Below are 21,068 nucleotides of genomic sequence, written 5' to 3'. Positions count from 1 at the left end.
ACAATTTCTCTCAGAGATAAACCCCAAAAGTTGTGATAGCTAGAAGAGGATAGATTTAGTATGGTTGATGTAGGTTGGGTGAGGACGAGTTTAGCCATCTACTTTTAAAAAATACCTTTCTGCATAATAACGTACATACAGAGACTTGAGGCATGATGGGATGAACGTCTTTCGCTGAAAAGATTCGGAAAAAGTCATCTGTCAATGGCAAACACAGAGGTCGAACTGCTTGTCCTATCATTCGGGTTCCTGGCCCTTCCACTTTTCCCTCATAGCTTCAACATCAAAACCGCACAATTCTGCTCTCTTAACTACCTCTCTGGCCTTTCCTGTGACTGGAGCATCAATCATTTTGTTGTCCAATGTCCACGCCCCTTTCCCCTTCTTCTCCGCCTTTTCATCCGCAATGACTACTCGTACACTCCACTCTACCTCTTTCTCCCCTGGTGCAAATGCTTTCTGAACAACGTCCACTTGGGAAGGATGTATACATTGTTTCCCATTGAACCCTAGACCCTTTCCTTGAAGAGATTCTTCTTCCAAACGAGCTAGTCCCTCACTCCCCCGGTATGCAGTACACACTAAATCAATGGTCGATGGAATATTAAATGCTCGTGCACAAGTTGCTATGTGACTTCTCGCATATAGAAATTCGTCTAGACTAGGTGTTCGCGTAATGCTTAAATCTAAAGAGAAATCCTCCGCGGCGAATATTAGGCCATGCAGGTAGGGAGATGCTTGACAGATCGATGAGAGATTTATGAGAGATTGTGCAGATTCTATGAGAGCAAGTATTTTGACTGGATTCGAAGTGGATTCAGGAGTAGATGGATGTCGCGAGGGAAGGGTATGACGAAGAATATCATTTATGAAGTGGAGATCGGAAGCCGAGTTTACTTTAGGTACTACGAGAGTGTCAAGGTGTTGACTTTTGAGGACTTGTGTGAGATCTTGTAGAGCGAGGCCTGATGATACGGAATTGATTCGTACAGCTAGTCTATGGTGGCATTGGAATCAGCACATATTTTACCTCCTAGAGGATAAAAAAGACATATGAGATACAAAATACATACTCTCCCACACCTTTCGGCCTTTCGCCCTTGAGAAAGTCCACTATATTTCTCCTTGCCATTTCCTTATTCCCCAATGTCACCGAATCCTCCAGATCATACGCAACAGTATCAACTTTCAAACCTCGGGACTTCTCTAAAAACTTGGGTGAAGATGATGGCACTTGTTCGTAGGTTAGCTACCCATGAGGGAGCTTCCATATATGGTGTTCAGATGGATAGCATACCATAGAGGAGAGCCCTTCGGAGGACAGAAGCTGCTGCGTTTCGCGACATTGCTACTTTGAAGTATAGAGATCGAGTGAAGGTTGAAATAGGTCGAGGAGCTTCAGAATTCCAAAAACTTTGGAGTACTGTTGAAACTTCAATTGATGTTGCGCTTCGGGAGCTTACCCCACAATATACCACTCACTAGCCTTGCTCGCCTGGCCATTACCAAAAATGCACTATATACCCACCTTAGGAACTGTACGGTATATCTATTAGCTCTTCTATTTATCTTGCTTCTGAAAGATCCAGTATCAATATACGAATTGTCTTGAAGGAATTGAGGCAAACAAAGCTACTCGCACCATACCGAAGATTTAAAGATAATAAATACATCAATCATGAGCTGAGGCTCGGATGTGATCTGCCAATGCACAGGGACCCTAGCACCATGTAGCTAAAGCCTATCAGTAGACGCTAACACAATCAATATCTTATCCATCTCAATCCAAGTTTCATCTTTCTTCACGTATAAGTTGCTCAACTATAACTACAATATTCACATAGACCAAATCTCTGGGCCTACCAACTCTTTAAACGTCAATCATGGCAACTCCAATTTCAAACTCAGACCCAATACCATTATTCCGACCTTCCAAAAAGCGCAAGATTTATAGACAGCGAAATCAGGATGATGAGAATGAGATCAAACCCGAAATCTCCACAAACGCGCCCGCGCCAACAGCAGCAGCTATACCCACAGAACAAAGTTTAGATGAACTCATTGCTTCGAATTCTATTCCCATCAAGAAAGAAGAGGAAGATGGAGAAGCTGGAATGGAAGAGACCCCCCTGAATATATCAGAAATTCTACGTCTGCGAAAACAACGAAAGAAAATTGGAGGGGTGGAGTTCAAGGCCGAATCTAAAATTCGAGATGGGAATGACGATGAGGAAAATGGAGATGCGCTGGTGAAATATGAAGACAAGGATGCAGAGGAAACACAACCTGAAGGTGGACTTTCAATGCGACGATTTGCGCCGCAGATGGGAGTAGTGGGAAGTGGTGTTGACAAACATATGTAAGTACATTTCTTGTTCATCCCGAGAGAACTGCTTGGGTGTAAGTGCGGTGACTAATAGTATAGGATGGCATATATAGAATCGAAACTCGGACATACATCTCAATCCGTTGATTCTCCATTCACAAATCCTCAAGCAGGAATTCCAAAGAATGAGATTTCTACAACACAATCTAAAGAATCTCAAAGAGCACCTACTACAATGGGTCAAATTCTCGAAATCGACCTGGGAGAAGAATCGAGGGCAAGAAATGCATATCGAACAGAAATGGCTCGCAGAAAAGCAGCTGGTGAAGTCATCGAACTCGAAGAATCTACACAAACTACCTCCAAGCCTCGTCTTGGCCGTGATGGTAAACCCTGGCGTGGTCGCAAAAGAAGAGGAAGCGATGATGTACAACGTGATGCTCTTGTCGATGCCATTCTTCATGAAAATCGTCTCGATATTTATGAGCCCGTACCCTCGAGTAAGGAAATGAATCACACGACAGGATTGGCCAATGATGAAATGGTAGCAGAATCATTCCGCAAGGATTGGGAAGAAGCTAGTTCTCATGCATCTTTGCAGAGACAACAACAGATCTCTGAAAAGGCAGCGAAGGATAAGAAGAAGGGAGCTCAGGATAAGACAGAGGAGGAATTGTATATGAAAGGACCGAAGTTGGGTGGAAGTAGGAGTGCTAGAGCTGCGATGAGGGAATCGATGTTGAAGGGGAAGGCGGTAAAGAGGTAGAGGTATAGAAGGGATTAGATTGGGTTAAAATGGATGGGAAAGGATCATCAGTGGTTTCAAGTGATTGCTTCGCAGGGCGCGAAAAGGAAAATCGAAGAGGGGAATAACTTGGTGTACATTCACGTAAAGGTCACGAATTTGCAAGTGCCTCAATATTTCTGATTAGCTCGCTATGTATTATCATCTCTATTTGCAACCTTCTACTCTCCAGTCGGCTGAGTTTATTAGTATGAATAATATTCATATCTATCACCTTTCCTTTTTTGGAAATAAAACAAATGCAATTTCATAGGTCGACACTCTTCCTGCTGCCAGACCCATAAAAAGACTCCCTCGACATCTAGTTTGATATAGTCGTATTTCCTATCCTTTCACCCATCATAATCCAACACTCACTCAATCCAATATCTCTCTCCTTGCCTTTGGCATTCTCTCGCCCAATCTTCTCGGCTCTGAACTGTAGCTAGCTAGTTGGGTAGATGAGTAGATGAGTAGATAGGTACCCCGTTCATCCACCCCAAAAACAAAATCATATCACAATCACAATCACAATCACATCGTAATCGCTTATTCATGGGGTAGGTGGTGGGTGGGAAAGGAGGAAGGTGCAGAGATCTATCGTATCTATGGTGGTGCTGTATGCTTGGGTATTATATCTCACTAAATAATAAGTGTATGTATGTATGTATGTATGTATGTATATAGTATCTATATCTCGATGCCTCACTCTCACTCTCACTCTCACTCTCACTCGCTTAATCGCTTACCTGGGGGTTTGATTCCTGATCTTTGAGTATGTGAGTATGTGAGTAGTATGTAAAGAGATAGCTAGACGGGTATTAGATAAATCTCTAGATCTATAGATCTATAGATTCACAGATTCACAGATTCACAGATTCACAGATTCACAGATTCACAGATTCACAGATTCACAAATTGATTCGATTAATAGCGTGATCTGATTCTCCTATCATAACCTAATTCATGAATATCACCATATATAGATCAATTATCGGATTTAACTTTATCTTAATATATATATATATATATATATATATATATTAATACAACTATTTAGTTATTTATTTATTTATTCATCTATTTCGATTTTTGAAATAGTTGAAAAGTAGATAAGAAGTATATTGATATTGATATTGATATTGAGATTAAGATTAAGATTAAGATTAAGAGCGATAGATATAAAGAAATCTAGAAATCTAGAAATTAGAAATAGAAATTAGAAAGTTTTATCATATCTTTCTTCTCTCTTCTCTCTTCTTTCTTTTTTGAATTCCAGAAGCTACCTATATCTCTATGATATTTTATATCATATCATATCACAGCCCATCATCAATCACATCTCATTCTCATTCTCACTATCCCCTCACCCCTCATTCCAAAAACAAACCCCAATCCAATTCAATCCAATCCAATATCCCCAAATGCGATATCCATCATCCGCATCTTAATTCAATACCAAAAGTACATCTACCCTATCATTCCTACCCCATCATCTCACCCTCCACTCCAAAACACAGCATAATACAACACAGCATAACATGGCATAACATAACAAGAGACAAGAAGAATATATATCAAAACAATCATGTATTTTCATCTCTATGTATCTAATCTAATCCAATACCTCCCCCCCCCCCCCCCCCTTATCTCTCCGCCTATATAGCATAGCAGCTACGAAGTCAACCAACCCTCAAACAATGGTATAAAAGAAAAGAAAAGAAAAGAAAACAACCCGAAAACCAAATACAAAAAGTATAACCACAACAGGAATCAAAACGCCATGTGTCCTAATATCTGATATCATAGCGATAGACATAGATAGCTATCGGAGTTTATTTTCCATAACCCATTCGTGAATGTATTTCCCCGTTGCAATTGCGTGCCCATTATCCAAATTCCCATGCGCATTCAAATTCCCGTAGCCGAGATATTCATTAATAAATCCATCTCGCCGCAATCCAATCCAATCCAATCCAATCCAAAGTCAATCAATACACCTCCCCAATATCTTTCGTTCCAACTTCCTCTATCCTCTCATCACTATTACCATTACCATTACCATCACCCTCTCCATCCAACCTCTCAATCCTCATTCCCATCCCCAAAACATCACTTCCATGCACCAACCTCACGCCCTCTCCACTCGCCAATACCAAAACCTCCGTACCCGTCCCCTTCTTCTCACTAAAATTCTCACTCCGCGGCGACACTACACTCTCCACATCTTCCTTCTCCCACTTCTCGCTCTTGATACTCCACGTTGCCATTCCCGTGCTCGTCTTATCGCCATCGTGGGCGGAAATCCACGTCTTGGCACACAGATTTTGTGCAATCGATACTCCGCCCGGAAAGCCGGATATGATGTTTCCGCCCAGGTACCAGGGGTTGGAGATGCGGTCGAAGGGGTGCAGGAGAGATGTGAGAGGGAGAGCTGCTTGGGAGACGAGATGCGAAGATGCGTAAGGAGCGAGCGTGTTGTATGTACAGCCGTGTGGAGAGAAGATGACAGAGAGAGCACGCTCGGTAGGGTTGGAGAGAGTAGAGGCGATGGAGTTGGGCGAGGAGGGTGGAGTAGCGTATGCATTTTCGGCTGGGTCGAAGAAGGATTTTGAGAGGGTGGGTGGTCGATATGTTATCCCAATTGCGTTGTGCAACCCTGTGAGATCGTTCTTTTGAGGGAGAAAAGCAATGGTTACTTCGCCTGCTGCCCCATTGGGAGATTGAGGAGGTACAGGAATTCGAAGGATACTGTCAGGACGACGCAGACGAGGGTCTTCCCAGCGTTTGAGAGGGACGACTTTCGAGGGAGAGAAGTATTTCCATCGTTTTATCGTCTTTGCGGCCCCGGGTTCGGCAAGGATTAACGTCTTGCTTCCATCTGGAGAGAGTTGTTTGAGAGTTTCTTCGTGGCAATGGTCGGTTTTATCTTGACTGATTATAACCAGATCCGGTTCTGGGAGTTCGGTGAGAGAAGATATGCATGAGGGAGAATTGAGATGAGATATTGAGAATTTGTGGTGGAAGATTTTGGAAGGACCGGAGATCCATGGATCGAGGAGGATAGTAAAGGAGCTTTCATGTCGCCCTGGTCCGCCGGGAGATGGTGGAAAGGGAGAGATGGGCGAGAAGGTTAGGAGGAATGATGCATCATTGTTTAGATGCTTAACTGTCAAGGACATCTTCAAATCGAGCTATGAGAAGATCGAGAAAATCTGTAAAACTCATAGTATCCAAAAAGGAAAAGGGAGGGTGAGGCCAGAAGGAGAAAGGAGGACGGCAGGGAGATATAGAGTGACTCGGATTGTAGGAGTAGATGGGCAGTAAAGATTTTTCTGACATGGAAGCAGAGTTGTGTGAATCAATGAATCAAGTTGATTTTGATTGTGATTTTGATTTTGATGAGTGATTCCACACACTCGTCAAAACACAGGTACTAGATGACATATTTAAAAGAGTATCAAAGGAGATCCAATGCGGGATGATGTGGAATTTGTTTATAGAAGCAAAGGTCCAACGCGGCACACTGCCTAGTAACTCATCAAAATCCCCGTTTGTTAGATGAAAATGGAAAGGTTACCCGATAGAGAAATTATTGTACTTGGATCTGTTGAACGCCTGTCATTTTGACCTGATCCTCCCTTGTTTTTCAGAGGGGAGCATTCTGAACAGGTTATGAGACCTGAGTTGCTCTTCGCAAACACATACGATGTATATGATATATCACTGTCCTTGCGAATCTTCAACAAAACCTCATCCTTCATCCATCTATGCCATTTCGTCGAGCTTCAATATCAATCAATATCTCGAAAGTGGATCATTCTGCGGAAGTACCGTGCGGTTATAGCTGACCCATTTGAAATAGAAGCACCTTCATTTCTCGAAACGGCAATGATAAACCTGCTTCGGGGACGCAGATCATTTTTGAAGCAGGATTTGACGATGAAGCTTTCAGCTGCGGTGCTGAAAAGTGGTTCTGCTTTCCTTGTTTCAATAATTGGATTGCTGTGCGGTGGATTTGATTGGCGGGGAAAGAGATGAAAGATCGATTGAAGGAACGATACGCGAGCTGCGAATGTTTTCGCGGAATGAGTGTCTTCCAAATTCCAGCGAGGATAGCACGATGTGTGTGTACCTAGTATGGTGTCACGAACTCGACGAGTCTTTCGTATATACTTTCGATTCCAATCCGGATTTTCTAGCGGCTGCCATTAGATATCCAATACATCAGCCTCACTGCGAAGATCCAAGTCTTAGCCGGTTAGGAAAGCATGAGCTCAGCAGAGGAGCACTGCACGCCTCACTTAGTTGATCGACAGGATCATTATGAGAGCCATCAACACGAGTGAATAGGAGTAAGGACCGATTGTCAATATCGGATCTTGTATGGTGCGAAGAGAGTGCGAAATTGGAGTGGAGGGGCAGTACAGCGTGGTTCAATTATACATTAACTTATAATACGCGCAGGTATTTATAGATTTGATAGACTTTTCATTATGGGTGAAGATTTTTGCAGTGGAATGAATGTGATCTATCCGATTAGTCGGCCTCCACGGCAGTGGCTCCCAGGGGGCCAGCGGAGCGTCATTCATTACGACCATCATAAGATATAACGACGTCGAATGGTAAAGGGCAGAAGAGGTAAAGGGCAGGAGAGGTAAAGGACAGAAGACGTATCATTCTTCACGTTCATCAATTTGCTATAGACATGCCTAACGAAGACAAAACATCAAGGATATCCCAATCATCATTCATCTCGGAGTCACAAGTTACCGTTGGCAATATACGACACGATGTAATTCAAAGTCTCGAACAGACTCTCTCGGACTGGCCGTTCAGAAAGCTTCGAATAGACCTTCTCGAACTTTACCCCAACTTTACTAGCAGGATGAAAAATCAATGCAACGGTTTCGACGATTCATGGATGCAATCTGCAAGTGAACATGCTGAATCGAAGCCGCAGCTGAACTATTCAATTCTATTAAGCTGCATCAGAGCTAACGAAAGTCGCACAATCAAATCTCCAATCCCAATCCCAATCCTACTCACTGATCCCGAGGACCAAGGACCTGGGAGAGCTTAAATTTGTAACCCTAAACTCTTCAGATTGTTAAGACCTAGCTTCACCGTTGACTCATGAATCTCCTGCTGGTGCATCAAAACGGAGTTGGTCGATGTTTGAAAAGGATTGGCACAAATCTCCTTTGCACCAACCCTTCGACCTTTAACTTCATACTTTCTTCACAGGAACCGGCGGCCAATCAGTGCAAGAACGCAGCTCCAAATCCTTCACATGTAACTGTAGAAAGTGGCGGATGCAAGTGGCCTAGTACGGTCCCTTTGGCGAATTGTCTTTCCAGAACGGAGCGTGCAGAGCATGTTAAGCTTGTTAGGGTTGTACTCGCATGCTCAATGCACATTCGGGACAAGTTCTGGTAAGCTGCGGCATGCTACGTATGTATGTGTACTGTACTCAGGGTTCTCCAGTTTCCGAGTGTTGCGTTGATAGCTTCCAAAAGGGTATAGGACAATGCAACAAGTGATAAGAGATAAAAGATAAAAGAAAGGCAGAGAGACGAAAAGAGCTCTTATCTATTATTCCAATCGAATGGGGATTCCGTAGAGGTCGACGTAGCAGAAGAAACCTGTATTGCTTGTCCCTTCGCACCTCTCCATGCGGAAAGACCAACCCACCAACAAAATCTTTTTTTTTTTTTCGGCAGATCAGCAGATCAAGTCACTTTGTATCCTCGAATTCTTACTTGTCAATGGCGTCGTAGGGATGGGTTTGGAGAGACAAGCAGTGCTCCATCCACGAGTACATCGTATCCCACGGGCGTTCTGATTGGACGGAGGCGAGATGCGGTACTTCTTGTTTGGACAGCTCCTCTCCACCGATAGTAAAATTATTACCTAGGTCTTATTCAATGGATGGCATTGGTTGCATGAATATCGTGCCCAACGAGGAGGCACTTGCGTACGAACGGCGCATGTATTAGGTGTGCGGTATGTGACCTGACTAGCTATGGAAAGGGTAGCTTTCCACGGTCCGACATTTGGCCACTTGCCTGCGTTTGCCGCTGGTATTAGTGCACTTTGAGACGGTGACTCAATTACGGTGGGAGGAGGGAGGTCTGGTCTGGTAAGATCAAATCATGGTGTCAGCCAGATGCGAGGAGACATAGATAGGTAGCTATAGCACGCAGCCCTCGGACAGGATCGGATCGAATGCTACGGGATTTGCTTGACAGAGAATACTGGGGACAAGCAGACACGGAGACAAGCAAGCAGAGCAGAGCAGAGCAAAGCAAAGCAAAGCAGAGCAAGCTCGGTCGGTTCATAGCAATACCTATCTGGTCCGAGTCTCTCTCTCTCTCTCTCTCGTCCTCCCTCCCCATGTTGGACCTTTAAGCTCTCGAGTCTCCACCGATGCTGCTCCAGAGCTCCAGATGCATCCCTTTTCATTGGCTCTTTCCTGGCATCCATCTAAACTTCTCGAGATACCCAGGATGTACAAGCATGGATAGAAAAGATAGCAAGAAAAAAACGAGGAAAAAGAGGAAAAAAGCTCTTATCCGAAGCTCTTCTCTTGACTCTGACCCCCACTAGTAGAAAAGAGCTTCCTCCTAAGTTTTGGATTCTAACTTTTGACTCTTGACTTTTGACTCTTGACTTTTGACTTCTGACTTCTGACTGCTGCCCTTCCTTCGAATCTACCTCGCGAAGAAAAGACCCCTCACTCTCACTCCAGAGATTCCTTCAGTGCCACACTGCCACTATTACGATTACGATTACTATACTATACTATACTATACTATACTATTACTATTACTGCCACTGCCACTGCCACTACCACTACCCTACAACTTAACTCTCGCACCCTCTCCCTCACCCTCACCCTCACCCTCACTCGCACATTCTTCCTCAAACATCAATTGTAAGAAATCATTTGGAAACCCCCTTCCATAGCTTTGAGCTTCAATCTTTCTTGCATCTTTGTTCCCCTGAAAGAATCGCCACAAGAGGCTGCAGAGAGGAGAAAGAGAAATTAAACGTCGCATCTGATTTTTATTAAATAATTATGCAAAGTTTTGCTCCCAAGATCATCCATTTCTAGAGATTCCCGCTTCCCCCTCCCCTCCAGATACGAAACAACAGTGCGACGATACGCTCCCTATCTACCTATCTTATCTACCTATCTTCCACCTACCCATTAACCATTAACCATTACCACCACCATCACCACTCACTGTCGACTTGGATCTGGTAATGATCGAGTCCACACTGACGATGCCTCCTCGTTCTTCGTTGACATCGTCCTTTTCCGTTTCAGATGCGAATAATGAAGTTGTTTGTCCATTGAGAAATCAAGATGGCTCCAGTTGTCGCAAACGTTGCCTCGGCGTGAGTGCCTCTACTCTGCTGTATCTGCTGTACCCCTTTGGAAGCTATTTTCCTTTTGTACGGTTCAATCCGTGGTAACAAGCGAGTGGGATGGACAGGAAAAACGATATCGATCCATGCAAGAGCACATTAGAAGAGCTCATCCAGAACATTACATCTCCAAGCTTCCTGCGACCGAAGAGAGCTTTCAACTCATGATCAATACCCCGCCCTCTGAGCGACCACAACCACAACCACAACCACAGCCGCCAACAACAACAACAACAACAACACCCGCCAACTCGGCTCCAACTTCAAATAGTCTGTAGAAATTGAATCGTCAATCATTGGTTGCATCTTGACTGACACGGTGCATGCAGGTTTCACACACGAAAGACAGAATTACTATGGCGAACATTCGAATCATTCGAGTACCCCAAATACTCCCAGAATCTTGGACGATAGTTCAATGCTTCCAGCCGCTAGCGCTGCAGCAACTTTAGCACAGCTACACAATCACAAATTGGATCATGAATGGGAATCCGAAGTGGTGGGTTCATTTTCTAGCTTGACTTTCCAAACTCAGAGACTGCAAAATACTAATGGGGTTCATCTAGGATTGGATGTCAGATAACGAAGCTCACAAGCAAGCAATGCGAGCTTCTATAGAGCTTCCTCCAATTCATTCCAGCAAACTCGAGCCAACGAGCGATCCATTTTCACATTACAATGTTCACCGTCGCAGAGATCTTCTCCCTTCTATATTATCACCCCCAGGACGATCGTCTACTCTTCCTCCGATTCAAAGAAATCCAAGCACAGGTCGTCCTCGCAAACAATCAGTGTCAAAGCGTGCTCGAGAGCCACACTATAGAAGGCAAAAATCTCGTGGGGAACATACTCATCTGCGACGCTTAAGTCATGATCGTAAAGCTCAATCTGCCGAACCGTCAAGTGCATTTTATGGCAAACGATGGGAAGACTTGATTGATGCTGCCACATCAGCTACAGAAGATGTAGATGATGATAGAACACCGGTTTGTCCCATGTGTAAATACAAAGGCCTTACTCGCATACTAATGAAAATACAGATTCCTCCATCCCCGGTTTCAGTGAATCGTGCTTCAATGCCTCCATTTTCCGCATCGCAATTTCATGGATACCAGGCTTCGCCACTACAACAAGCACTCACCCCGCCATCTTATCAAGCTGAAGCTCCAGAACCTTTTCCATCAGTAGAAAGTGGTGGGAGTGGTGATCATTTCAATATTGGATCACAGGGGCTCTCGGATTCATCGCCAAGCTTTTCTGCAATAAATATACAAATTTACTGTGCTGCTTGCCAGAATGTTTCTTTCCTGAAAGAATCTTACGCATGCACAGAATGTATATGCGGTATATGCCAACCATGTGTCGAGGTTCTCATGGCAGAGCAGGGAGCACGTAGAAAATGTCCAAGATGCGCCACCATCGGAGGACGCTTCAAACCTTTTCAGTTGGATATCCGTTAAGTCATTTGATGGAATTATTGGGTTTAAATAAATTGGTAAGAGAGGAGTTGGTCATTATGGGTCATCATAGACTGGATTGAAATTTTTGGAAGAGGGTATAGGCGTTTTGATTATTCCCAGGGTATCGAGGGTTACAAGACCACTCTTATTATGATTTTGGGTATAGGTTACATTGCGAAGTTGTCTTTTGGCATTTCGTACAGATATGTTTTTTTTTAAGGCATGCATTTGTTGGGCTGATGTTTATAGTCGTATCCAAAGAAAGATTTTCTCATTCAATATCTTGGAAAGCTATTAGGAATTTGGCACCAATCACTTCGGCCATTCGTACAATTGGTGAGTCTTGACCAAGCTAATGAATGATTTCTATCAACAGTATTTTGCTTCACAAACGCGAAGCTTATGGGGAAGTTTCAATCACCTTTGGCTATCACCAATTTACGCAATAGGTAAGTTCTGTACGATAGCGGTGACTCGTATCAGCTACTGTCTTCTCAGCGAGTCTCGGAATCTTGTGATGAGACTAGCAAATTATTTTTACGGGTGAAATCATAAGACGCTCAACGCCGAACACGTAAAGATTGACATTGAGAGTTACTTTACGATCATCACTCCAAGCCAAAGAAAGCCCCATTGGGACCCCAATATTGAAAACCGAGCATGAGCTGAGGCTCAGCGGTATCGTTGAAGAAATGGTGTAGAAACAGTGTCTACATTTGGTGATAGTGTCCGACAAGGCTGTCCAAGACAAACAGCTGAACTGGATGATTAACCAATTGAAGTTGACAGAATTGGAAAAGCTGTACGACGATGATGCACGGGACAATTATCTGATGTCGTGATAGGGATCGTGATTGGTAGCTGACGTGAGGCATTCCCGCGTCTATGTAGGGGGAGGTGGATAAGGCCCGAGGAGAGCTGACCTATTCGCTCGGTTCTGGCCTGATCTGATGTGAGTTTTGGAGAGTTATAGTAGGATCATTTTCAATAACGGCGCAAGTTTTTGGAGAGGCGAGGGAGGGATTACTTGAAGATTATTTATACGAAATGATTTTCCCTATGTTTTGTTCCCGAGATTGTTTTCCTCCATTGCTTTCTTCATTCTTGTAAAACCAAGTTTTTTTTCTTGTTCTACTTTGAGAAACTTTCTTCAGATATACCTGGCGCTTAAATCTGCAATCCAACAACTACCCCACCGGCTCTTCACATTTGCCAACCTCGCATATCTCGCATCTACCCCCTGCATATCATACCAAGTATATAGAAGGTCGAGGTCACACTGACTCTCACCATAACGAGTCACAATGATCTCCCATCATTTTGAAAGTCTCCCTGTTCCTCCCCTAGAGAATCTCAGCACAGAATATATACTCCAAGAAATTATCGACCACATTGGAAAACTCGCCGATGATCTCCCACACACCAAGCTCAATTTGTTTCGCAAACAACTCTGGGACATTAGAAATCGGAATGTGGATCCAAAAACACATTTGCGAGGTTTATTGAGAGTGTTTGAAAATACACATACATTCAAACATGCATTTGAGGAACTAGAACCCGGTTTGCAAGCGCAGATTCGTGCGTTTATGGATGATGAAAAGGATGTGAAGGAGGAGGAGATTATGGGCATGGGGAAAGTCAAAGGGGAATTTTTCATTCCGCCATCGCCGGCAGTGAAACATCATTTCAAGGAGATGGTCAAGGAGACGGTGAGGGAAAAGGCTCACGAGAAGAAGATGAAGTTGGTGCAGAGTAAAGTGATGAAGAAGATTCAAGAAGCGAAAGAGGAGATTGAAAGAGAGATTGTGGAGGAGGTGGGAGGCCATATCGAGATGATTCAGAAGGTTGAGGACCATGTGGGGGAGTTTTGGGGGAGACATGGTCACTTGGGAGCGTTGCTGAAGAGCAATGATGTTGTCTCTTTGACTTCAAAACTAGATGCTTCGATGCTTGGAAGTGGGAAATCTCCAAAGATCTGGGAAGATGAGAGAGGAGAGAGGATCATGGAAGTCCACAAAAATGCCCCGTTTCATAATTGGGGGAACAGCGTGAAGAATACTCCTCTTTATACCTTTGTTCCTACCACAGTTCTGGGCCTGTCGAATCTGGTCAAGTGGGCTAAAGTCGAGGGTTATAGAGTGAGATGTAGTGGGTACAGACACTCGTGGAGTAATACTTTCTCGCAAGACAAACAGATTTTGGTCAGTATGTTGAACTTGGAGAGTGTGGAAAAAATCCCGGATGTCATGAGCATTACGAAGGAGAAAGGAGATGTGGATTTGAATGGAGATGGAGTGATAGATGTCAATGAATTAAAGACGATTGAGTTGGCGCCGAAAATTGAGGGATTGAGTTTGGCGGGGGATGAAAAAGGGAAAATGCTCTGTAGAGTTGGAGCGGCGGTTACGAATGAACAGTTTAGGAGGTGGGCCGTGGGTCATGGCAAATGGGCCTTGCCGGTGGATGTTATTCTTGTTGAGTAAGTTTGCCTGCCTCTCTTTTCGTTTCTATACAATTTCTCGCTTCTGTTTGTACTCACGAAAGTCAATATATACTAACACAAACAGGGTCACAGCAGGTGGCGTCAACGGTCCCATTTGTCACGGCGCCGGTCGTCGTCATCAAACAGTATCAGATTATGTTCGTGCCATCGAATACATCGATGCAAATGGTGTGCACCGCACCGTGACAAAACCAGCCCATCTCCGCGCCGCAGCTGGTTGTTTCGGACTCCTCGGTATCGTAACCCACATAACACTCCTCCTCTCCCCCATGACATACGCCGTTCTCCGCCCCACCAAACCCGACATTGCACTTGCCATCCCCCCTCTCTCCCCTACCGATATCCCCATCGCGCTCCGCAAATCGTGGACCCCAGCCCAATACGCCGATGCGCTGAAAGAGTTTGAAGATAAAGCCAATAATGACTATTACAGCGAATGGTTTTGGTTTACGCGCAGTCAGCAGGCGTGGGTCAATACGTGGAATGATACGGCGGATGCTGAGGGCGCAGTCGAGTATCCGAGCCCGTTTGATACGTTTGTGCAGTGGGTTCAGGGGTGGGTGGGGAGTGTGTTGACGGGGAGTGAGGTTTTTGGTTTGTTGCCGGGGAGGTGGCAGGCTTGTATCTTGAGTTCTTTTGGGAGTGAGTTTTTTTTCTTCTTCTTTTTCTTTCTATCTTTTGTGGCTCGATCTCGAGGCTTGGGTGAGGAAGGAAGTTTTAAAAGTTGAGAAAGGAAGGAGATGGATATTTCAGATATAAAACATATTTCTAACTCGCAACAATAGTGGTCGCACTCCCCCCCTTTGAATTCAACGAATTCGAACAAAAGAAAACGGTCGAATACAAAACCGCTCTTCCCAACGGTCTCCATTTCCGTCGCGGCGTAAGTTCCCTCTATCCTCTCTCCTCTTCTCTCTCTCCTAAACTAACATTGCATGCTCTCCTAGATCCAAAACATGCGAGTCCGCGACCTCGAATTCCAAATCCCCATCCCCTGTCTCCCCAACGCAACGCCCGATTACACCATCGTCCGACGCGCCTGGTGGGATATCATCAACCTCTGCTATCGCGATTCGGAAACGCCGATGCGGCTCACGCTCGAGTTACGGATCATGGGGGATTCGAATCTGATTATGGCGCCTCAGAGAGGGAATCGCTGGGGCACGGCGAGTATTGAGATTCTGAGTGTGCCCGATGCGGTGAGGGATGAGGAGTGGTTGCCGTTTTGTCAGGAGGTGGTGGATTTGTGGGCGGGGTATAAAGGGAGGATGAGTGTTGATGGGGAAGAGCGGTTGTTGAATGTGAGGCCCCATTGGGCGAAGGAGTGGGAGGGGGTGAAGATTAGAGGGAGGAAGGCGAGGGAGTATGTGAGAGAGGTGGGGTATAGAGAGGAAGTGGGCGAGTTTCGAGCGGTGCTGGGTGAGATTGGGAGGGAGCAGGGGTGGGGGTTGGAGGATTTGAAGGGGAGGTTTAGTAATGAGTTGTGGGATTATGTGGTTTTTGATGGGATGGAGGGGGGGAAGGTAAAGGGGGGAGAGGGGGTGCAGAATGTTAAGATGGGGAAGGGAAACCCTGTTGTGATGGATGTCGGTGTGGATGTTAAAGAGAACAAAGAGACTAAACCTCTTGGAGGGGTGGATGGTACAAAAACCACTAGTCCGGAGAATTTAACAGATAACTTGATGTTGGAGAGGAAGGGGAAGGGGAAGGAACAGGAACAGGAACGGAAACGGGAAATCAAGATCAACGAGGTGGAAAGTGTCGAGTCGAAGGGAGTAGCTAATAACGTAAGCGAGGTGAAGAGTTTGAGTAGTTCTGCTGTGCAGGTGCAGGGGAAGGTGGTTGGGATTCAGGGAGGGAGTCACGCGTGTGGGGTTTTGCCTGTTAGGTTGGGGCGGTAGATGATTGGATTTTTTGGGGGGGGGGGGGTTCTTGTTTTTCTTTTCTTGGAGGAGAAGGGAAGGGTGGGATGGATTCTTTGGTTTGGGGGTTTGGGGACTTGGGACTTGGGGTTGGGGTAGGGAGGGAAGGAAGGAAAGGGAATGAGAAAGGGAATTGGAAGGGGTGTTTATTAGGGGGGGGGGGGGGGGGTTTATAGCTTTTTTTGGTAATCGGATGTTTTATTTTGCTTTCTTGTGATCTTTTAATGCCCTGGACTGAACCTTTATTCTTTTGAGATTGAATGTGTTCTTATGATTTTTTGTTAAATGATTAAAGATGTGTAGATGACTTTTGGAATTTGAGGTTTGAATGAATGGATGGATGGATGGATGGATGGATAGATTCTAGTTGGATAGTAATTGGATTGTGAGATTGTGAGATTGTGAGGTATATATATATATATATATATGTATACACGTGTATATATGTGTATATGTATATATTTATTTATTAAAAAAAATCTAATTCTAAATCTTGTAAAGTAATTTGATATGATATGATATATAGTGATAGTATTTGACATAACTACCTAGTACTAAAGAATCCTGCTTTTTCTTTTTCTTTTTCTTTTGAATCTTGAGTTTTTTTGAAAGAAGAAGAAAAAGAGAAAGGAAAAGAAAAGAAAAGGATGTTGGATGTTGGATTAGGGTTGGTAGTTGTAAGAAGTAGGGAGAAGGAGAAGGAGAAGGAGATATAAGTTCTAGCTCCAATATCAGGATTCTAAAAATTGGAAATTGGTGAGATGAAATAGAGAAATGGATAAGATGATTTGAGGGATAGGGATAGGGATAGAAGATATAGTGTATGGAGATGAATGGGATGATATTTGAGGGGGGAAATGATTGTTTATTTGGATTTGAGTCTGTATGCTAATACTAATGTCAATACTAATACTATATGTAATTCTACATTTACTTTCTGTACTGAGAAGGGTGATGGCGTATATATATATATACACAAACAACATCATAACAACCTAAACCCCCGAATTACACACAATCAATAACATCGAATAATAATAATGATAATAATAACTAGATCCTTACACAAGCCGATTCCTTTTTTTCTTTTCAAAATATATATATATAAATAAAAAAAAGTATAAAAACCCAAAGACTATAAATCATAAACAGTCAGTCAACACGAAATACATTTTGACTTGAAATTACAAATAATCATGATCGAAATACCTTCATCACATAATCTCATTTCCCCGTAAAAGTCTCTCGCTCCTATATACAAGCGAGCGAGATATATCCCCTGTGTACAAGATTCACAAATTAAACGGAATATATATATATATATAACCCCTCTCTCACATTCGCAAAATCAGATATCCCTCTCCACCCCCTCGAAAGAAATCCCGATAACCTTCATCTACGATGCTAAAGCTGTAATTGCTGTTTTGTATCTATATGATGATGATACTCTGGGATAACTTTTACAGAACAGAGGGGTGTGATTGATGATTGATTACTGTATTCCCTGCCCGTCCCTCTCTATTTGATATGTGTGAGGAGATAAAATGTAGTTGAGAAAGAAGTATTGATATCGATTGTGTGGGTGAGTGAGTGGGTGGGTGAGATTCAAAGCTAGCTGTGTGGTGTTGTGGATGGGTTGTGGATGGGCTAAGTATATACATATATAGGTATTTTGATTATAGAGGATAAAAAAGAGAATGAGTATAGGGATTTAATAGGGGGTTGTTGTTGGAGAAGAAGAGAGTGATTGATGTATTGGGGGTTCTGCTTTCTTAATCTAGCGAGATGAGGAGTGGTTTTGCGGGAAGGAGTGTGAGTGTTTTGGAGGAGGGTGGTTTATCCGCGGGGGGGGGGGGGGGAGGGATGATTGTTGTTGGTATAGATGGATACGAGTAGATGGATAGATGTTTAAGATTTACTGGAGAACCAATTGGATGTTTTGGTTATGTAGATGGGGGATGGTGGATTGTGAGGGTGTGTGTAAGCTTGCGATTTCAGTGCGAGGTGAGGGGAGAATGCCCGAGGTGGGAGAATCGTGTTCCTCGTAGCCGTGGACAAATAGATGGTGGAAGTTTAGTTTGTTTCTCCCAGTCTAGACATGTCGTATTTGTCAAAGGAGCAGCAGCTTATATTCTTGATCTCCAGTACTCTCCAGAGTCAGAAATATCTGGGAAAGCATCTACAGACCCGATAACTAGGATGAGTTTTTTTTTCCTCTGGCCAAGACTTTTAATTCCGTTGACAATCTCAAAACTGACTTCAGTTTTTTTGATGGTTTTTAATTCGAAGATATCGAATTTCATGGTATGGTATTATTTTTCTCCATTTCTTGTCTAGTCGGCCGAAGTTCGAAAATGCTTGGGAGACTTATGGTTCCATGTCAGAACCATAGGGGTAGTTAATAAGCACCGTTCTTTCATAATGACACTATCATATACAAAGTTTCGAGATTGCGGCAGTCGCCAGAATCAACTACGATGGTTATGCGGAGTCAACGGGAGAGGATAGGTGCGGAGGCTAGGCCAGTGGTGCCATCGCCAATAACGAGGATGTTGATGGGAGGGGGTTGAGATATTATTGGTGGGTATTGTATACTTTTAGATAGTTGGTAGGGAATTGAATGAGTTGATAGTGAGGATTGCAATGATTGAAAAGGGAAATCGAGAAAAGATGTTGGCTAGGGATGGAATTTAGTCAATACTATAAGGCAAGACACAGAATATATACACACTACACTAGTAGAAACAAAACATGAAACCCCAAAGATACATACAGTGGGAGTTTGTAACTTTGAGCACATAACATTTGCTGGTAGACCCGATGAACTATGAGATTTCAATGCATAATAACAATAATCTAGCATGCGAAGTCTGATTGGAGCAGATAGTGGAATACCAAAGCAGAAATTCTATTCTCCGCGCTTTTATATGAATGATGTACATAAAATCTGAGGAACCAACATATAAATGCTACGTCTTACGAATGCATCCTTCCTCCTTGCACATAATTTGCAGATGCTAGTCTGTAATTTTACAGCATTTTATAAGTCCGACTCGGTAATGAATACAAAGGCTTCATTGAAGAACTCCAAGACAACAAGCCTCTTACCTTGAGATAATCTTTAGATCCCCTCCACAGACGGCACTAAAACGTGTCCAGCTTGCGCATCAGAATTGCCAGATTAGATGAGGTTCTTCCCATCGAAATACGTATAACTCAGTGCATCAAGATCGATGTTTTTGAAGTTTCGTACCTGTTCGGCGTTAGTCCGTGAGTGACACTCCCTTGGAATGATATTTTCTTGCTTCATGGAAATCGAGGGGTTGACCCTCTACCCATTACGTTTTTCCATACTCAACACTCAAAACTGCAGAAGCACTAGCTTCAAAAGCACTCGCATACCATACAGATTCGGATATGGCTCAATGCAAAAACCCGAAAGTCACAAGAAAAATAAGCTCACATTGATGCCCACCATATCCTTTCTCGGATCCGTTTCTCCAAATATCTCTGGTCGACGTAGATCAATCATAATGCTACTCCCGCAAGTTTTGCAGAACCTATGATCTGCAACTTTGTGTCTCCATTTATAAGAGCCCATATTTTCCTCCGAATCTAGTGCTTGGTTAGATATATTCTATGCTGATCCAAATTGCAAGAATGGGGGAAAGAACCCAATCTTACCACCTGAGAATTTAACATCTTGTCTCATGGGATAAACTAATAAATATCCATTGTGAGTACAGATTGAACAGGTACATGAATTAACAGTGTACTTAGGAAATGGCCATTTGAGTGTTACAGTAAACTGGCGTAGCGTTAGTCAGGGGGTTTTCGTCATACAATTTCTACACAATTGCGTGTAGTATGTATATATTGTTGAAAGGAGAAAAGCACTAACGGTAACAGCACCACAATGACAACCCCCCTCGTGCGTAGTGCGTTCCTCATCCGAGGTCTCCTCGACCCGTCCAAAGAATTCTCCGGAAAAAGGCTTGTATGTATGGGTTACGGTTTTGGATTCTGCCTGCGCGGGAGGTAACATGATGAAGTGAAAAGATTGACCGGATTTTCAATTGTCGAAGTAGGCCTCTCTGTATAAGAACACTCAAGAATGGGCAAGGAGATATCACGAGTCTTTGAACAGACGTTGATAGATAACTAACAAACCAAAGAGGGGGGTAGAATACATATATATCCTGGCATTGTCAGCTCTGCGTGCCATGGATTTATGAAGTGGGGAATTACTAAGAGATTCGCGCTCCGAATGTCTCTTTTCCCCGACGAGCTATCTTGATTTCGAATCATCTATACGTAAAATCGATATTGTCGTTGTACTCGGAAGTTGTAAGTTGTGTAGGATAGCGAAAGCTCTCTATGAGATTCTTGAACATAAGGATATCCTCTCTACAAGAATATATATATATGTTATATATATGTTATATAGTTATATATTTAAGTTTGAAAATGGTCGATATTCTTAAAACCCCCGCCATAGGGAAAACCTTATATTCTAAAAAAAAGACCACAAAAACGATTTGCCGGTGGTGTAAGCAGGGAATCTTTCGAGGTCTGTCTTTATCTCGATTTGAGCCCTTGCTTTCCGGTGATGTTTGGGTGTAAGCTTATCCATGGTTGT

The 21,068-nt window shown here is 43.5% G+C and overlaps 6 protein-coding genes across 7 annotated transcripts; 3 read left to right on the top strand and 3 right to left on the bottom strand.

Annotated features, from left to right (window-relative positions):
* Positions 1–31: 31 nt before the first annotated feature.
* Positions 32–1,692, bottom strand: BCIN_01g09760 (hypothetical protein). The gene is made up of 3 exons (XM_001546076.2): positions 1,298–1,692; positions 1,074–1,233; positions 32–997 (listed from the first exon to the last, which is right to left on the bottom strand). The coding sequence occupies exons 1-3, from the start codon at positions 1,344–1,346 to the stop codon at positions 238–240; spliced, it is 969 nt and encodes a 322-aa protein (XP_001546126.1). The 5' UTR covers positions 1,347–1,692; the 3' UTR covers positions 32–237.
* A 97-nt stretch (positions 1,693–1,789) lies between these two features.
* Positions 1,790–3,391, top strand: BCIN_01g09750 (hypothetical protein). Of its 2 annotated transcripts, none has more exons than XM_024690856.1 (2): positions 1,790–2,359; positions 2,440–3,391. In XM_024690856.1, exons 1-2 carry the CDS (start codon positions 1,884–1,886, stop codon positions 2,471–2,473), a joined length of 510 nt encoding a protein of 169 aa, XP_024546626.1. In that variant the 5' UTR covers positions 1,790–1,883; the 3' UTR covers positions 2,474–3,391. The 2 variants fall into 2 exon arrangements, with proteins under 2 accessions (XP_024546626.1, XP_001546125.1); XM_001546075.2 differs by having other exon boundaries at positions 2,426–3,391.
* Positions 3,392–4,757: 1,366 nt separating this feature from the next.
* On the bottom strand, positions 4,758–6,650 carry BCIN_01g09740 (hypothetical protein). Its single transcript, XM_001546074.2, has one exon. The coding sequence runs from the start codon at positions 6,290–6,292 to the stop codon at positions 5,102–5,104; it is 1,191 nt and encodes a 396-aa protein (XP_001546124.1). The 5' UTR covers positions 6,293–6,650; the 3' UTR covers positions 4,758–5,101.
* Positions 6,651–9,773: 3,123 nt separating this feature from the next.
* Positions 9,774–12,336, top strand: BCIN_01g09730 (hypothetical protein). Its single transcript, XM_024690855.1, has 5 exons — positions 9,774–10,514; positions 10,613–10,814; positions 10,874–11,043; positions 11,111–11,530; positions 11,585–12,336. The coding sequence occupies exons 1-5, from the start codon at positions 10,380–10,382 to the stop codon at positions 12,002–12,004; spliced, it is 1,347 nt and encodes a 448-aa protein (XP_024546625.1). The 5' UTR covers positions 9,774–10,379; the 3' UTR covers positions 12,005–12,336.
* A 673-nt stretch (positions 12,337–13,009) lies between these two features.
* On the top strand, positions 13,010–16,581 carry BCIN_01g09720 (hypothetical protein). The gene is made up of 4 exons (XM_024690854.1): positions 13,010–14,483; positions 14,572–15,149; positions 15,293–15,390; positions 15,455–16,581. Exons 1-4 carry the CDS (start codon positions 13,309–13,311, stop codon positions 16,406–16,408), a joined length of 2,805 nt encoding a protein of 934 aa, XP_024546624.1. The 5' UTR covers positions 13,010–13,308; the 3' UTR covers positions 16,409–16,581.
* Positions 16,582–19,250: 2,669 nt separating this feature from the next.
* Positions 19,251–20,909, bottom strand: BCIN_01g09710 (hypothetical protein). Its single transcript, XM_024690853.1, has 5 exons — positions 20,678–20,909; positions 20,331–20,628; positions 20,114–20,237; positions 19,893–20,044; positions 19,251–19,682 (listed from the first exon to the last, which is right to left on the bottom strand). The coding sequence occupies exons 2-5, from the start codon at positions 20,472–20,474 to the stop codon at positions 19,611–19,613; spliced, it is 492 nt and encodes a 163-aa protein (XP_024546623.1). The 5' UTR covers positions 20,475–20,628; positions 20,678–20,909; the 3' UTR covers positions 19,251–19,610.
* Between the last annotated feature and the right edge of the window lie 159 nt (positions 20,910–21,068).

The sequence above is a fragment of the Botrytis cinerea genome, chromosome 1, assembly GCF_000143535.2.
Source record: "Botrytis cinerea B05.10 chromosome 1, complete sequence".
In the NCBI taxonomy this organism is placed as follows: domain Eukaryota; kingdom Fungi; phylum Ascomycota; class Leotiomycetes; order Helotiales; family Sclerotiniaceae; genus Botrytis; species Botrytis cinerea.
This window is presented reverse-complemented; position numbering and strand designations above follow the sequence as displayed.

Coding starts and splice junctions, on each gene's coding strand:
- BCIN_01g09760 (XM_001546076.2), bottom strand. CDS start 1,346: ATGTCGCGAAACGCAGCAGCTTCTGTCCTCCGAAGGGCTCTCCTCTAT. Junction 1,234..1,297: donor CCGAAGGGCTCTCCTCTATG/GTATGCTATCCA, acceptor CCTACGAACAAG/TGCCATCATCTTCACCCAAG. Junction 998..1,073: donor AGGCCGAAAGGTGTGGGAGA/GTATGTATTTTG, acceptor ATGCCACCATAG/ACTAGCTGTACGAATCAATT.
- BCIN_01g09750 (XM_001546075.2), top strand. CDS start 1,884: ATGGCAACTCCAATTTCAAACTCAGACCCAATACCATTATTCCGACCT. Junction 2,360..2,425: donor AGTGGTGTTGACAAACATAT/GTAAGTACATTT, acceptor CTAATAGTATAG/GATGGCATATATAGAATCGA.
- BCIN_01g09740 (XM_001546074.2), bottom strand. CDS start 6,292: ATGTCCTTGACAGTTAAGCATCTAAACAATGATGCATCATTCCTCCTA.
- BCIN_01g09730 (XM_024690855.1), top strand. CDS start 10,380: ATGATCGAGTCCACACTGACGATGCCTCCTCGTTCTTCGTTGACATCG. Junction 10,815..10,873: donor CTCGGCTCCAACTTCAAATA/GTCTGTAGAAAT, acceptor CGGTGCATGCAG/GTTTCACACACGAAAGACAG. Junction 11,531..11,584: donor TAGATGATGATAGAACACCG/GTTTGTCCCATG, acceptor ATGAAAATACAG/ATTCCTCCATCCCCGGTTTC.
- BCIN_01g09720 (XM_024690854.1), top strand. CDS start 13,309: ATGATCTCCCATCATTTTGAAAGTCTCCCTGTTCCTCCCCTAGAGAAT. Junction 14,484..14,571: donor GTGGATGTTATTCTTGTTGA/GTAAGTTTGCCT, acceptor TAACACAAACAG/GGTCACAGCAGGTGGCGTCA. Junction 15,150..15,292: donor TATCTTGAGTTCTTTTGGGA/GTGAGTTTTTTT, acceptor TCGCAACAATAG/TGGTCGCACTCCCCCCCTTT.
- BCIN_01g09710 (XM_024690853.1), bottom strand. CDS start 20,474: ATGTTACCTCCCGCGCAGGCAGAATCCAAAACCGTAACCCATACATAC. Junction 20,238..20,330: donor GTCATTGTGGTGCTGTTACC/GTTAGTGCTTTT, acceptor ACGCTACGCCAG/TTTACTGTAACACTCAAATG. Junction 19,683..19,892: donor AGGATATGGTGGGCATCAAT/GTGAGCTTATTT, acceptor AACGCCGAACAG/GTACGAAACTTCAAAAACAT.